This window comes from Corylus avellana, chromosome ca6 (genome assembly GCF_901000735.1).
Source record: "Corylus avellana chromosome ca6, CavTom2PMs-1.0".
In the NCBI taxonomy this organism is placed as follows: Eukaryota; Viridiplantae; Streptophyta; class Magnoliopsida; order Fagales; family Betulaceae; genus Corylus; species Corylus avellana.
The window spans coordinates 27,299,794-27,316,797 of NC_081546.1; the positions used below are offsets into that span (position 1 = coordinate 27,299,794).

Below are 17,004 nucleotides of genomic sequence, written 5' to 3' on the forward strand. Positions count from 1 at the left end.
GATGGGCCGTATCAACCAGCCAGGCTACTTGGGCTGTAACCAATTAGTCTTTCCAGAAGGGTTGAGCCGGGCTTGATGCCGTCTTCTAAGGATATGAGCCCAAATACATTTACAACAAACGGTCAAAGACAGTGAAAAGACGTGTTTGGCTCCCTTCAGTAACATTCATTTGGAAACATATAGTTTAACAGCCAAAAATGCCAACAACTGGACCACCTAATTAATGTGTCCCTTCGGGAAAGGAAAGTGCATTGAAGCGAGGTCCGCAAACAGAAAACGGTTTCATGACAACATAGCCAAACCAAACACGCCCTTATCCCTGCCCACAATCTTGGGAATGGAAGATAAAAAAAGAGGTTTTCTGCCTGCAGGAGTCAGCAAAACCAGCTAGACTTTGCTTCTTTGTTGTGAACAAAACCAGGACCATTCAACCTTAAAAATCCCAGTATCCAACGGCCATTTCCTTAACCAACTGAAAAGAAATGACGAAGCCCAGATGGCCCTTTGTTCACAAAATTTTGTTTTTCCTTGTCTATGTCCATCTGGGTATTGGTATTGCAACCTGTTCCACAGACCCTCTTGTCCAGCAAAAATTAGACAAGGTTCTTAGGCTCCCAGGGCAGAGTTTTAACCTGAGCTTTGCACACTATGCTGGGTACATCGATGTCAATGAAGATTCTGGGAGGGCCCTCTTCTACTGGTTCATTGAGGCTGCTGAGGATCCTGATTCAAAGCCTCTTGTTCTTTGGCTTAATGGAGGTCAAGCTTCAAAATTTGTTCATACCCTTTTATATATATATATAATTTATTGGTGTTTTGACTTGTGGTTTTTGAATTGGTATGTGACTGTTTTGCTGCTAGTTTCCATATTTTTCTTGTGTGACTTATTACTAACTGTTTAATTGATAACTTGAAAGAATATGTGAGAGGGAATTATTGGATCCAAATTCACGGCTACTGAAAATGCCACACGGATTGGAGAGAAACTGGGAAAGCTTTTGGAGATTGATGATGCAAATACAAAGGGAGTTCATTTCTGTAAGTTCCTTCGAATTAGAGTGGAGAAGGGAAAGATCAAGTATGGGTTCAGACTGTTCAGTTCAAATATGAAAGGCTCTCAGATTTCTGTTATAGCTGTGGTTCAATCTGCCATGTTAAAGAGGATTCTCCATTTAAGGGGAAGTTTGGCCCTGAGATGAGAGCAACGGGAACTTCCTGGGACCAAATGGAGTTTTCCAATGATCATATCACAAAAAAATAGTTGAGATACAAAAAAAGAAAAAAAAAAAAAAAGAACAAAAAAAGAGAGGAAATGCAGATGGAGGAAAAATGTATTAGAATGAAGACACCAAGAGAGTTTTGGTTGTAATCATCTTACTGAGCATTCGTGTCTAGTCCAGAATATATAGGAGAGATACAGGTGCTAGAGCCACAGTGTGAGGTGGCGAGATTGCAAGAGATACAAATAAAATAGAAGACTATAAAAGCTAAACTAGCTGGCACGTAGGTTTACTGAAACCAACGAGTTAAGAGGAAGCTGTGCAAGCATGAATTAAGCCTTGAATTCTGGAAGAGATTATGCCCCATATTTTCCCGGTGACAGCCGTGACTTTCCCTTGAAATCTGGATGTCTTTCATAGCCGTAATTCTCCTTAGAATCTGGCTGTTGGCTTGACCTTCAATTATCACTTTAACAAAATGTTCTGATTCCTAACTGTTTGAATTGTTCTTTACTGTTTGATTGATAACTTTAAAGAATATGTGACAGGAAAAAGTCTTAATATTTGTAAAAGTTTTCTACATTGATGTTTCTTTGCTTTTCAAACCATTTGGATGTTGAAAATTGACAGCTTGTCTGTTTTTTTAATTGCTGTTGATAGAGTGCAATCTTTTGAAATGAGTTTCTGACTAAAGACTTACTGCTTTCAGGGCCTGGATGTTCATCCATTGCTTATGGGGAGGCAGAGGAAATTGGCCCTTTTCATATCAAGGCGGATGGAAAGACACTTTATTTGAACCCTTACTCTTGGAATCAAGGTGAGAAACATCTAATGAATTTGTCAACGTTTTTGTCTTCTGATTTTTTTTTTCCTGTAATATTTGAGCCAGAAAACAGCGTAGCCAGAAGTAAATAATTGTATTTGAAATATTGATTACTGAGTGCTTGAAATGGTGATAAATATAAACTTTTTCCTTTTCTTATCTTGGTTCTTAAGTGATGCTAGGATTTGATGAACAATGCATGAATTATATCAAAATGTGTCTGAGCTGGAGATATTTTCATCTACCTGAAACATGGCCCAATCTGGATTGGATTAGTGCATCATTTGGCTCAGCTTACTTATATAGAATAACACTTAGCCTAAACAATCGATGTTATTACATCATTCTATTCAAACTTCATCTATTAACTAACTCTTTGCAAGAAAATAATTATATCTGAATTTTATTTATAGCATGGAGAAATCAATTTATGGAGTTTATTGATAGATAAACTATCAATGCAAATAGTCATACGACTTCTTTACTGATTGTTTGGCACATACACTGCTTTCCTTTAAGACTCTTTTTCGTGTTCATCTACTACTCTTGATGACTTAATTGGTTGAACATTATGACATTCATGCATAATTATTGTTAACATGTTGCTCTGACTGCAGAGTGTTACTTCCAAATATTATGCCTTCTGTTTTCTGGAACTATAAGTTACAGCAAAGCATGCCCTATGGTTTACGCAAACATTTGTCTAACTAGTTTTATCCTTCTGCAGTTGCCAACATTTTATTTATTGATTCCCCTGTCGGAGTTGGTTTTTCATATTCGAACACTTCCTCTGATTTGCTAAACAATGGAGATAAAAGAACTGGTACTTCTTTGACCATTTTGTATTTTGTGATTATGCTTTGAAAAGTCTATTATTGTTGCTAGCTTATGTACTTTAAATTTGTCATCTTCTGGTTTGTAGCCGAGGACTCTCTAGCATTTTTATTGAAGTGGTTTGAGCGCTTTCCTCAATACAAAGGAAGGGACTTTTATATTACAGGAGAGAGCTATGCAGGTAAAGTTCAATCTCTGTATGGCGTTAATCTGAAGTAGTGCGAATATTTTTGTCGCTCTGTTATTCCAGCTATGTAGTTTATGGATCTTTTTCAAGCATCATTTATTGTTGGGTCGAAATTAGAGACAATGAATTATTGGAATGTGTCATGTTATTTTGTGTTTTTGAATCCGAAGATTTTTTTGCCACAAGTGTCTTGTTCTGGTGACACTTTACAACCATCATGAAGCAGCTTCCATGAATTTGAATCCTATTATGTGATATAGGAAAAGGAAAAACTTCTCTTTTTTAACAAAAAAAACACAAATTTGGCATTTGTCATGATTTGGGGTGACAGAAGGAAGAACAATATTTAGTAGATTGAACATTCTATATGGAATCAGTGGGCATAGACTCCTGAAAATGTGAGAAAGTTAAATAAAAAGACAAAAACAAGAAAGTGTATTGTAGAGTCATCATGTTCATCACAAGTGAGTCTCATCTATTTGCTTCTGGAAAGCTATTTTAACGTACATGCAGAGGCTTTCCACCTGTCACCCACCTCAAAGGACTTTAAGGATAAATCCTTTAGGTTAACCAAATACCATTTGTGTACTGCTTACTTTTTGGAGTGGTGGATTATGCTTAGTGGATTGAAGTTATCATACGACAATAGTAATCCACCATTTATCTGGTATTGCTATGCTCTTCATCCTTGCAATATATAATTGCACTTATATCATGCAATAATTTCAATTACAACACTTATCTCAAACAAGGGACGTAGGTCTTTGTTCAATAATCTTATTCATGGCTTAAGAGGTTTATCTTTCTTTTTTCTTTTACATATATGTTTCTAAGTTCTTTTGATGTCTTAGTAGTGTGTGTATTTTGTGATTTTAACTACTCAAATCTGTGTTCCAGGACATTACGTTCCTCAGCTAAGCCAAGCCATTGTAAGGTACAACTCTGCAGTGACGGAAAGAACAGTTAATCTGAGGGGTTATATGGTATAGGCTCCGTTCTTTGCTATAGCTAAAATTCCTGATGTTCTGTATCATATTGACAACTTAAACGTCAAAATGTGTGTTATGCAGGTGGGAAATGCTCTAACTGACGATTTCCATGACCATTTGGGGGTCTTTCAGTTTATGTGGTCAGCTGGTTTGATTTCTGATCAAACGTACAGACTACTGAATGTTCTCTGTGATTTTCAGTCATTTATACACACCTCAACTTCTTGTGATAAGATTTTGGATATTGCTGACAAAGAACTTGGAGACATTGACCCATATAGCATCTTCACTCCCACTTGCCCCGCTAACGTAAGCCAGTCAAATCGGCTGCGAAAAAGAATGAACGTGAGTTATCCTGAACAATCGATATAGGAGACTTTTAGCACATTTTATTAAAATTTTTCTTGTGAATCAAAATTTTCCTTCTTAAATATATTTTTCACTTCTGAATGTTCTCTGTGAGTTACCCATGAGCATTGCAAGGATGTAAACCATGTTAACACTCCCTTCATTTAATCTGTTAAAAGTCCATAAAGCGGGACTTTTTTTCAAGTCATCTTTGTGCAGTTTCTGAGTATGAGTTAGTGTTTTTGGCGGAGTTTAAAAATGGGAAAAATACTTGGTTGGCTGGGTTTCTCGCTCTCTCAATTAGGTCCTTTTTAGCTCTCGTGGGTTCTCCATGGAAAACTTTTAGTCTATACATTTATCTACTTCTTGATTGTACTCAGGTAATTTTCTATCTGCTTTTGAGATGCTTTTGTACATTAGTGCCTTAAACAATTAGTAGCAAGCTTCATTTGCCACAAAAATTTTAGCTATGGCATGTCATTCCTCTGTTACTGCTGTTTGCAGAATTAGACATCCATCCATGGTGATAAAAAGTGGTATGTAAGAACTACTATACATCTTCCAAGAATAGGGATCATAGCTTCTCAAATTGAGGAATTTGGAGGAATTTAGAGTAAATTATATAAGAACTACGTATGACAAATTTTCCAGAAGTTGGTGTTAGTGTAGCTCCATTCTGGAGGAACCTGTCTAATGTCTCTTCCTCCCCCGATAACCATTCTAAGAAGTGCATAGTCCTGAAGTAGCTTCGTCAAGTTGGCACACGAACTGCCACAGGATGTTGAAAATATCAAAGGTTGAAGTGTCTTTCCCATTGCGGAAGATTCATTTACTTTGCCCTTTTTTCCCTCAACTTATTTGGATGTGTTAAAATGAATATGTTTAAAACGGTACCATAGACTTGCCTAACAGTTTGTCAAGGCTAGAGAATGTTTACTTGATTGGCAAAATAGAATATGTATGGCTATAGATAAGAAAACATTGAAAATAAAAATATAACGTTGTTTTTATCCTCTATGATTTACGTCCTTGCAGTGCTCTTTTACTCTAAATCACTGTGCAAATCCACCATCGTGAAAGAGTAATTTACAGCTTTTCTGCCGTATGCACAGTTTGGAATTATCATGTTTCAGGATTAAACTTTTCCTGTTTTCAGTCACCAACTCTAATATGATAGTGAAAATCAAAATCTTGCTTCTGAAGAGATTTTTCATGATGCCTCTATAATAGTGTATCTGGTCAGATCATTAATGATTTCTAATGGTATCTGCTAGATGGTTGGTCACATTAGTGAGAGGTATGATCCTTGCACCGAGGCACACTCTGTTGTATACTTCAATCTACCTGAGGTTCAAAGGGCACTTCATGTTGACCTGGCTCATGCGCCATCTAAATGGTCAACCTGCAGGTATGGCTCTTTGAAGATATATTTAAGAGCTTATAATTGCATTGTCACTTATTAATTAACGAGATTGATACTTTTGAAAGTCTTCTAGAGAGATCACAATATAACATATCAAGGCACTACTTAACCAAAAAGTTTGAGCCTGATTATGTTATATGAATCAGTCACCCCTGTGACATCTGTCCAATGTGAGGTTAACCTTTATATACTCATACATGTATACTCAACATTCCTCCCTCATGTATGAGTCTATCACCAAATTACTACACTTCTCCTCAATGGAAGCTTTATTAATCTTATGGATCATCTTTAGGATCACTTGTGCGGACTTTGTGGATTTTGTCCATGACATGTACCTTCATTCATACTTCAACTGCGAAAGGAACCATTATTATCCGCCATACAAGCATACCACTATTGACTTTGATACCACTTGTTAGAGCAATTGATATCTTGAGGATTTTTTTTAGTGAGAGCGTAATATAATTTGTCAGGATACCACTTGACTGAAAAACTTAAGCGCATGAGTTTAAGCGCAATTATGCTATATTAACCATCCATTTTCACTTGTGACATCTATCCAATATGAGACTTAGCTTTTATACTCGCATGTGTTTACGCAACAGTACCTTATCTGGCTTAATAATTTAGCCATTAGAAAATATCACCGGCTCAAGTATTCCTTTTGGTTGATTGAAAAATTATTCATCGTGAATGATACCCTACAAATGTGAAGATATTAATCCCGAATGATTAAAGCAACACTCTTATATCCAGATGGTGGGTTAAGGGGAGTGGTTTGGGATTGCTGAAGGAGCTGCAGTTAGGGTTTTTAGCCTGCCACTGGAATAAACTAACATAGTTTGTTTTGTTAAATTGTGTGAGGAAGTCTAGCATCTTTGTTCTAAACTTATAGTTACTACATCCAGGTGTGGAATAATATAAACCTGAAAAGTAAACAATGCCAATGTCTTCATATCTTTAACTAATACATGATAAAGCCTCCGGTTCTATATAGAACTCATTCAATTTTAGAGCATCTTAAAAAAGGTGAAATATATTGGAAAGGCCAATTTTTTTATGTTACTAAGTGGTCTTTTAATGTTGCTTATGGAAATTGTTGCTTGTGCACCAAACAAAACATACTACGACGGTTAATTTATGTTTTCATTTTCTCCCTAAAGAACTTGAGATAATCTTCTATTGATCTCCTATATGAAATCACTTCTGCATACTTTGATAACCTTGACTGAAGTGCTAAGACATGCAAGTCCCTGTAATTTTCACTCTTTTTAATCTTGTTGTGTAGCGAGCTGGTAAATAATAACTGGAAGGATTCTCCTAGAACAGTGCTTGACGTTTATCGTGAGCTGATACATTCAGGACTGCGCGTATGGATGTTCAGGTTCCTTCCGACTACCTGGCACATATTTTTCATTTATTCACTACCTCGAGTATTGCTTTGATATGTAACGAGCATTTGCATTACCATGTGCCTGCAAAAAATTAAGTGCATATGCTTTCTTATTAATTACTTGGCACTAAAGCTAGGAAGCACCCCAAAAACCTTCCATGTGTTGGCACCTTTATTATTTTTGCCTAGGGTAGTCAATTTGCAAGGTAGGACCCAAATCTAATCTCAATCTACTGCACTTTTAATCCAATTATCTTTCTAAATCAAATTCTACAATTCATATCTGAATCTAATTTTTCAGATTTTGCATCATTTTCATTTGAGGTACTTTATATAACCTTGATTAAGAATTCTAGTTCTGCTGGCAAATGATTTTTTGTTCTGTTCTTCATACAAATTTCTGGTAATGATCCAAGTTTTACTCTTCTTTCATGTGTGGCAGTGGTGATACAGATGCCATAATCCCAGTTACATCCACCCGGTACAGTATAGATGCTCTTAAGCTTCCGACTTTGCGACCTTGGCAGGCCTGGTATGATGATGGACAGGTAAATGATACAACTTATTGAGGAAATAAAAATCTAGGGTTTCCTAAAAAAATAACTTTTTTCTTCCCTAGTAGTTGTTTATCACTCTAGTTCTTATATGCTTCTCTCTTCAGATAAAAACAATGAGTTTTCCAATATAGAATACTTGTTTTTATCAATGCATGTACCAAATATGTGGGTTTCCAACTTATGGGCAGTAAAAGCACTAGGAATTAACACAATTTTTTGTACAGGTGGGTGGATGGACCCAAGAATATTCTGGGCTTACCTTTGTATCTGTCCGGGGAGCAGGACATGAAGTTCCTTTACATAGACCAAAACTAGCTTTGGCACTCATTAAAGCCTTCTTATCAGGAACCTCGATGCCAGCTTTAGAGCTAGTCAGTTCATCTTGAAGTTTTCCTTTTTCCACTTGCTTTTTGTTCATGAATCAGAAGGAAAAAGTACTTCCTCATGTGGCCACAGCAGAATAAATGTTGTTAATGGCATTTGAAGTGTACTTAAAAAGAAAATCAATGAAGGGAATTAGGGTTTTATTTGTGGTCTTTACAGCAAATTATGAGTTGATTTAGTCTATAATGTCTCAAACATGGTTTCTGTGAATTGATGTGAGAATCATGTGTTCCAATGACATATGTTAGTTGAATAAATTAGATTGGAAGAAAACTTTATCCTTTTGTCATTGACATTGAATTCAAATGCAAGATCGGCCAATTTTTCTTTAGAAAAATGGCATATCAGGTGAGAAGCTTTGCAACTTTTCTCCTAGCTCATTTATGGATATTTTAATTCAGGTCCTCCAACCTAATTTGAAAGAAAATCTTGTCCTTTTGTCGATTGACGTTGAGTTTAAATAAACTTAAGTTTGGATCCTAAATTTCAAAACCCATGCAATTATGGATGTTTTGTGTGTTTAGAGTTTGTAGTGAGTGTGGATTTTATGAAGAAAAAAAAAAAGAGTAAAATTTTGAATTTTCACATAACCAAATTCTAAATTTGCCTATAAATTTAAACTGGAAACAAAAACAAGAACAAATTCATTAGAATTTGCTTTAATGTTTGTTTTTTATTTTATTTTTAAGAAAATAATTATTGAAATATGTTCTCAGAAAATAGAGAGAGACCACATAGAATAAAACTGAATTAAAAAAAAAAAATTGAATTAAAGTTCTCAAAATACAAGTGCCCTTATTGATAAATCATGATACTTAATTTTTTTTTTTTTTAAGATAAAGTTTTCTTTCAAATTGAGTTGAAAAAAATTCTTACCCAGTCTATTAAACTGGCATATCTTTAGAGCATGTAATTTTCATATGTATTTTTAATATAAAATTAACATATGTCTTTAACATGTAAGAATCACGTGTTTTAAAGATTAATGTTGATTTAATTTAATAGATTTAATTGTTAAGTATTCGGTTAATATGTCATTTTCCTTGTGGTACATATAAACATTATGCTCTTGACTATTTAATCCCAAGGAACCTTTTTTCAGATTTGCTTAGGCAAAAAAAAAAAAAATGTAATTTTTCTTTTTTCCTTCAAGTATTCTTGCATTCTTGTCATGCCCTGATTCGAATATCCATAAATGGGCCAGGAAAAAAGTTGCAGAGCTCCTCACCTGTTATGGCATTTTTCTAGCATTTTTCTAGAGAAAAATCATGCCTAGTAATTTCCCTTTCCCCTTCTTCGTAAGATTGGGTAACTGGGCTTAGACCCAAAGTTATTGGGCCTAAAACCTTGTGATTCTTTTGCAGGCGTGTTTCCTTTTTCCGAGAGAATGGGTTCGGGTGATTTGACCTCGGGCCGAACACTCGCCCATGGCCCATCCTTCTTCGTCTTCTTCAACTAACCAGCCCCATTCTCTGGTAGTTTCTGAATTGGTACCAGGCTGTGGTGAAACCCACCCCCCCTCCTTTCTGATTAAACTCGGGGGGTCTACTAGCCTGATCAGATATAACCGGTACGTGTTTGTTTAAATGTCTGACCCAACTTTTTTCACTTGTCTGATAAATCCAACACTTTTATCTTTACCCCTAGGCAAATCAGCGTGCTTTGAACTACGCTTGCTTGCTTACGAACATAAACCAGATTAGCAAGGAAATAACTCTTTTCCCATATGCATTATTATGTCAGTCTATGAGTCTATCTATCTAAAATGTCCTGATTTTCACAAGTTTATATAACTGCAAGAAGAAAGTTCTTTTTTTTTTCTTGGATAAATTTTTCATGTGGGTTCATCAGAGGTCCAATTTTGGGTTTAGAAACATTAGTGCTATGTCCTAACTTTTGTTTTTGTTCTTTGTGCAGATATCTTTGGCCTAACATCTGAGAGCCATCTGCAAAAGGTGTCACTGAACAGGTCTGGTTCAAAAAATTAGTTCTATCTGTATGATTCCTCTTTCCATTTGCTGTAGTCAAATGCACTTATGGACCTTTTGAATACTTGAAACGTATAGGAGAGGAGGAAAGTAAACAAGAAAAAGGCTGACGGGCATCGGAGATGGTGGTCTCCAGTTCTAATCCCCACAACAAGGAGATTTCCATCAGGAAGAGGATAGTCAGCATGTAAAAGCTCTTTCTCTGTGTGTGTGTGTGTGTGTGTGGTGTTTCCCTTTTTTTGATGTGTAAAACTGAAAACCCAAGAAGTGTCGTGTGAGTGCAATTGAGCCCTGACAATGTGGAAAATTAGTGCATATGCACTTTCTATGCTTTTGCGGAATTCCTGAGGTTTGAATTTTTTGGTGAGTAGAATTCCTTAGGTTAGAATTACTGAAGCTTGATTCTAGGTTAAGATGTAATTCAAGTGTTATTAGGGTCTCAACTTTCAAGGTATTTTAACCAGTGTCAAAGGATGGTGTTAAGATTTGTGTTGGCATATTCAGTCTCAAAACTGATTTGGTTGTATTTCTAGTTTAGTGGTTGAGTCGGTTTTTAAGTCTGTGGTTTGAAAAAGTGATTTCAGAATGCAAGAAAAAACACGTCATTCACATTCACGTTCAAAGTATGTTCGAACAAGGAAGCTCTACAGACTTCAAATTGCAAGGCAGTGTGCTTCGTTTGCAATGCCATTCGAAAAACATTCGAACATGGGAATCAAGGAATCAAAAATTCTGGTTCTAGAATGTTATGTTCGAACATCAAAGCCTCAAGTGCTTCACAGAACTTTTTGTTTGCAGTAACATTTGAAGAATGTTTGAACATAGTGCTCAATATGTCAAGTAGAATTCTCTATTTGCTATGACGTTCCAAGAACGCTCGAACACTGCAATGTGATAAACCTTGAAACCCTAGCTAATGTTTGAACGTTGCCTTCTCTAGTAGCGTTTTTATTAAACCGATCTTCTCATTAAACCTTTGTTTTCCCAGGATCTTTATAAGCCTCAGACCACACGATTTTTAGTAGACCATGAGGCCATTATTATGTGCTCTTAAATAGAACCTTAGAATCATTATGCCTTCATTCTTTAACCTCTCCTAAATTTTGTTAAACCACACAATTGAAAACAAACCTTTAGCCACCGGAGTTTTGGGTTTTAGACGAAGCTTGGTAGAAGAATTGGCCAGAGTTCTAGAGCTACTATGGTAGAGACAAATGGGTTGATTGTTGGGGTACACATTGGGTTTAGTTACAAGGTTTTTGTAATTATAAACTATATGCAATTTGATTCTTCTATAGTGGATGAGTTTCTTGGATTTGACTGCTTCAGATTGGTTTTACTTTTGAAGACTTCAAAAGGTTTCAACTTTATCACCAAAATTGTTGTGTTTGATATCTTTACAGCTTTATTTTATTTGTGTTCATTGTGTGTGGATGCAATATTTTTATTGGATGTGACTGTTGGAAAACGCCTATTCACCACCCTCTAGGTGTTGTTTGGGGTGGTTGGGAGAATTTCAAACAGAATTCATAATTTGATACTCATGAGTATGGATATTTGGGTCTTTTAAAATACAATAGAGTACTATAAGTACTCAAGGGGTAGTAGCTTGTATCACGGGGTGTTTAGCATGTAGGACCTCCAGAAATGTATAAAGTTATGGAACCATAGCTACATGATGATGAGCGTTATCAGTCATCCATAAACTTTGGGTTTGCAGATGAAATCCTCTGAGAAGGGTTAGAATGATCCTGTGCCTTGAGAGGTTAGACGTAGGGTACTGCAGATATTAGGATAATTTGATTCTAGATGTGTTGATGCTGGTTGTTATGCTAAGAAGAAGTTTGTATTGTGGTTTATGTTCAAACTTGGATATAGCAGTGATATCTGTTTGCATTCACTACACTGTTTGGTCAAGCATTGTTACTGAAAAGGTCAAGAGAATGTGGTATGACTGTAGAGTGTCCATGTTTTGGATTTTGTACTTCAGACTACCAACTTTTAACTTAATGCTAATCTAGAACCAGCGCACATCAATTCTTCTTTAAAGGGTCTGTGGCAAATGCATGGACACCCCTGTTTGAAGAGGAAAGATGCCAATCTTGGAGTTGATTCAAATCAAGGGTTCAAAGCTTCCTATATATAGGATGGATGAAGAATTTTTGTAATTATCAACTTTTAGTCATCATTATAAGGTTTTGATAGCAATCATAGCAAAAGGTATTGAAGAAATATGGAACATGTTTTAATGATTGTGCTTTTTGCATTGGGTTCCAATTTTAATGTCCACTCCGCCTTTTTTTTTTTTTGATAAGTATTGTCCACTCCCTTTTGTGCTTAACCTATATATATATAATGTTAAGTACCATCTCTCATTATACTTCTCTATCTTACAATGTCGTAGATTCAATAAACGAGAAGATGATTTTCCATCCCTGAGAGAATACAACGATTATTTGGAGGAAGTGGAAGACATGAGTAAGTTCATAAGTTGTCCTTCTTGAAACTCATAATGTAAGAGTGTTTATTTTGACAAAAAGAAAACCATTCTGTTTCAGCATTTAACTTGATTGAAGGAATTGATGTCCCTGCTATTGAAGCAAAAATTGCACAGTACCAGGAAGAAAATGCAGAACAAATTATGATAAATAGAGCTCGGAAGGTACTTGAGAAAGAGTATTATGTTTCTGCTCCTAACTTCTGCCACTTTTATCCAATACAAGTGGCTGAGATTTACATTTTATTCTTTTCAATTAATGCCATCAAGAAGAACAATTTATACGATCTCCTAATGCTAGTGGTTGGTAAATTTGGTCATTTTTCCTAATATTTACATAAAGGTTACTAATTCTCGTGATGTTAATCAAACAGGCTGAAGAATTGGCAGCAGCTTTGGCTGCAAGCAAGGGAAATCATGCTCAGAATGATACTGATGGGGTGAGAATGGGATTATTTTTCATATATATAAAACTTGTCGTGAATCAGTGATTATCGTGTCAATCTCAGAAAGACTCAGAATTGACTGTAATACACAAATTAACTAGAAGCATCTGGCCGATATTGAATTGACTGCGATGACTGCTTCCAATATTTCATACATTAAAATTTGACTCTATCCTTGGCTGTAACCAGAACAAATCATGTAATTGAAAGGGACAACAAGAAAAATCAGTAGGCAAACTTAGGATCCTTAATTTGTTGTAGACTTTTGAGAAAAATGTGCATTTTTGTGACATTTGGTTTTTTGATCCTTGCTTTGCTGAACGCAACAATTACATTTAATTTTCATGTTGCAAACTTTTGAGCATAGTTTAAATTTTATGACAGCTTTTTCAAGCCTTGAGAGCAGCTGCCCATGCAAAAATGCTAAAAGAGGACAGTCTCTTAGCCCCACCCCCTTCTAGGAAACTACTTAGTTGGGACCAACATTGGAGCATAGTTTAAATTTTATGACAGCTTTTTCAAGCCTTGAGAACAGCTGCCCATGCAAAAATGCTAAAAGAGGACAGTCTCTTAGCCCCACCCCCTTCTAGGAAACTACTTAGTTGGGACCAACATTGGTTGATAAACACTTTTTATTGATGTTTTGCAACGCCAACATTTGCAACAATATAGCTATATCTGTTGGAATGAGCCCATTTATGGAGCAATTTATTAGTCTTTTATTGTACCTTCAAATCATTGGGCTGCGTATGGAATATTAAATTTTGATTTAAATTAGATAATTTTATGAGTTCCTTGTGTATGTGTTACTCCTAGTTCAAAACCTACTTTGGTAAACCACATTTTAATTGTGTTCTGTTGACTACCACTGTGAACTAGCGGGATCAGTTTGTGATCTAACTACTAATCACTCATTCGACTTGAGAAAATCAGAGATGATGCAACTCGATTGGTTGGCTATCATGGTTTTAATCTCAAAAAGTATTTGTGGGTTGAAAGACGCTGCCCACAACTTATTTGCTTTGTTACTTTGAACCTGTAATACATGCTAAGAGCCTGTAAAAACTTACTTATCTATGGATGGCAATGATGGATATCTTTTGGCTTTCATCTTTGGTGAACCTCTTTTCTTTTATTGCTACGGGAATTTGTTGAATATATATTTTGGGAATCTTGTTATCCATTGATTGACGATCATAGGATGCCATAGAAGTTCAAACATGCCATAGAATATTGTCAATTTACTTTTTTTGTTTTAATCCTATTTTGAAGATTGAAGTGATGAGCCATTTTCTCTTGGACGTTTCATGATGCTTTGAGTTTATTTTGTTGAATCAAACTAATTTTTCCTGTCTAAGAGAGAAGAGAACATATTGATAACTCATTTTCTCTTTCTACCGAGACAGGCTTCAAACCAAAGCTCTCAAACAGGATATGGTACCGGTGCCCAGGGACAATATGCACCTACATTTGCTGGAGGGCAGCCGCGACCGACAGGCATGCCCCCACAACCAATTCCTCTTGGAGGGGGGTTTGACATGCAAGGTTATTCCGTTGAAGATGAGGAAGTGATGAAGCTCCGAGCAGAGAGAGGGGGAAGGGCAGGAGGGTGGAGTGCAGAACTTGGCAAGAAGAGGGCTCTTGAAGAAGCATTTGGAAGCATCTGGATTTCTTAGGACCATTTTTTTAGAGTCTTTTATTTCACACAGGGTCCTCCATGTAAGGCAACTTATGTCAGGTTATGACTCAGAAATCTTAATTACAACAATTTTGTTTTGTTTTGTTTTTTTATGTGCTCCCACTTTGAATGTAAATTACATATGCTATGAGGATAAATTATTTCTTGCAATGATATAGAGGCTTGTGACTTGAGATGTGCTCTATAGTCCCCATGGACCAACCTTTATTCCTGATTGCCCAAACTTAGAACAGGCTAATATGTTATATTCCATGTGGGAGCAGACGGTCAATTATTGAACAGATCAGGCCAAACCACCCTTTCCCATTCGTAGTTCTGCATTTTTTTTTTTTTTTTTTTAAAAAAGCTAGGCCGGGAAAATTAATTATGGTTATTCTACCTGAGTGTAACTATAGTAGCACCTATTCGCTGGAAGCCGCACAGGAGGAGCCTGGACGGTGGGAACCGCAGGCGCTCCCTCAAATCCGACTGAGCCATAGCCTAACTCTGCCCTACCAGGGCATCAATGGGAATTCAAAGCGGCTAATACTAATTAGGCATATGTAGAGATTCTCCATTGCGAAGATTCGAACTCACGTCTGAGTACATGCCTTGACCAGTTGGAAACTTCCTTAAGCCATTGAACCACCACTCTTGATGGTCAATGTTCTGCAATTGGTACTGCCAAATTACCTCTCACTTTACATATATTGAGGTAGAAGATGGTGAAGGTGCCAATAAGTTAGTTTTACTGAATATTTAGACCTGAGAATCCTATTTAGGCAATTGCTGACTAAAAGAGGACTTAGAAATGCTTAAGAGCACACTCGACTCCCACTTTTGAGCCTCTCTGCTATTCAATTTCAACAGTATCGTTTCTTCCTTTCTCACTTCCTCAATGATGTATTGGAGAAAAAAAGTTACATAGATGTACCACATCTAAATAATGGCTTGTATAACCTTGATCACTAATTTTCTTTGTCCTTAGGCTACCTCTTGAAGATTTAGATGAGTTTTTTTTTGTTTTTGTTTTTGTTTGTTTGTTTCTTTATTTGTTTGTTTTTTTTTTTTTAATTGAATAAGGAAGGGGTTACAGGGAATGATCATTTCCACTCCTAATCCGAAAAGAAGAAGGATGAGACGATCCTAAAAACGAAAAAGGGTGGGCTCCCCAACAATAGACCCAAAACAAACTAAAGACGAAAACGACAGAGAAATCCTAGACTCCTAGTAACAATTGGGAATGAGTCAAATAAATGACTCAGCCCATCAAGCAAACCGAAACGGCCAAAATAGGTTGTGTTAGGTCATGGATTAGCCCATTAAGTATTCAACAGTCCTCAGGCCCAATCTGAGAAAGCCCAAGACTCATGAATCCGAGACCTTCATATCTGAGACCTACGTGTCCGAGACTACAGAATCCGAGACCCTCTCAATTGAGACTATGAAGTCCGAGACTAACTCAGGGCATACAGGTCTCGGCAAAGGGAATAACTCAGATATCCTGGAAGATGCTGCTGTTAACAGATAAAAGATTTTGTCTATTCAAAAGTTACCACATCCATTTACAATCCAAATCTTCTACATATCAATGAAGATACGTTAGTTGACATCTAAGATCACAAAGGTGACCGAGTCCCACTCGGACACACTAACTTAGCACGGCCTAAAAGTTACAAAGCTGATTCCCTGATTTCATGCCACTAAAATCACGGAACAGCTAACAAACATGATCCTTCATTTAAATGTTTGTTCAGCTAATATCAAGGGATAATATTCCTGATTGTGTGGAAGATCAAATTCTCTCCCTGCCTATAAATACAAGTCATGTTATCAAAGCAAAGGTAATCGCAACTCTTGCTATCTTAGCTTTGTAGTTGTTGCTAATATCCTTTCTCTTCCCCATTCTGACTTAGGCATCGGAGTGTTCTCGCCGGCTCACCCCCGGTCACTTCGATCGTTCTCCTTTCTTTGTTGTGCAGTCAAATAGTTCGTGTATTGGTCAACACAAGCTCGGAAGGCGTGCCACGTCACCATTTGAAAAACTGTGCTTCAACAGTTTGGCACCGTCTATGGGAACTTTGATTTTCATCAGTTCTTACTATCTACTAATCTAGTATGGTGAGTACTCATGCAACTGCAGCAGCTTCCAGCGCACCACAATCCAATTTAGCAGAATTCATGAAGCTGATGACTGAGTCCATGAAGGCTTTGGAGAAGCAGAATGAAGACCT

The 17,004-nt window shown here is 36.6% G+C and overlaps 2 protein-coding genes across 2 annotated transcripts; both read left to right on the forward strand.

Annotated features, from left to right (window-relative positions):
- The first annotated feature begins 366 nt into the window (after positions 1-366).
- On the forward strand, positions 367-8,304 carry LOC132184079 (serine carboxypeptidase II-2). Its single transcript, XM_059597564.1, has 10 exons — positions 367-759; positions 1,930-2,037; positions 2,771-2,866; positions 2,966-3,058; positions 3,962-4,047; positions 4,135-4,398; positions 5,676-5,809; positions 7,116-7,211; positions 7,663-7,768; positions 8,002-8,304. Exons 1-10 carry the CDS (start codon positions 483-485, stop codon positions 8,161-8,163), a joined length of 1,422 nt encoding a protein of 473 aa, XP_059453547.1. The 5' UTR covers positions 367-482; the 3' UTR covers positions 8,164-8,304.
- A 1,339-nt stretch (positions 8,305-9,643) lies between these two features.
- On the forward strand, positions 9,644-14,968 carry LOC132184577 (uncharacterized). Its single transcript, XM_059598264.1, has 7 exons — positions 9,644-9,731; positions 10,079-10,130; positions 10,228-10,336; positions 12,554-12,627; positions 12,708-12,811; positions 13,021-13,086; positions 14,499-14,968. The coding sequence occupies exons 3-7, from the start codon at positions 10,272-10,274 to the stop codon at positions 14,766-14,768; spliced, it is 579 nt and encodes a 192-aa protein (XP_059454247.1). The 5' UTR covers positions 9,644-9,731; positions 10,079-10,130; positions 10,228-10,271; the 3' UTR covers positions 14,769-14,968.
- The last annotated feature ends 2,036 nt before the right edge of the window (positions 14,969-17,004 follow it).

What these genes read in the sequence shown, in the direction of transcription:
- LOC132184079 (XM_059597564.1), top strand. Translation starts at nt 483, where the DNA reads ATGACGAAGCCCAGATGGCCCTTTGTTCACAAAATTTTGTTTTTCCTT. An exon ending in GGCTGCGAAAAAGAATGAAC is followed by an intron (nt 4,399 to 5,675) that starts GTGAGTTATCCT and finishes GGTATCTGCTAG; the next exon opens with ATGGTTGGTCACATTAGTGA. An exon ending in CCTGGTATGATGATGGACAG is followed by an intron (nt 7,769 to 8,001) that starts GTAAATGATACA and finishes TTTTTTGTACAG; the next exon opens with GTGGGTGGATGGACCCAAGA.
- LOC132184577 (XM_059598264.1), top strand. Translation starts at nt 10,272, where the DNA reads ATGGTGGTCTCCAGTTCTAATCCCCACAACAAGGAGATTTCCATCAGG. An exon ending in TGATAAATAGAGCTCGGAAG is followed by an intron (nt 12,812 to 13,020) that starts GTACTTGAGAAA and finishes TTAATCAAACAG; the next exon opens with GCTGAAGAATTGGCAGCAGC. An exon ending in CTCAGAATGATACTGATGGG is followed by an intron (nt 13,087 to 14,498) that starts GTGAGAATGGGA and finishes CTACCGAGACAG; the next exon opens with GCTTCAAACCAAAGCTCTCA.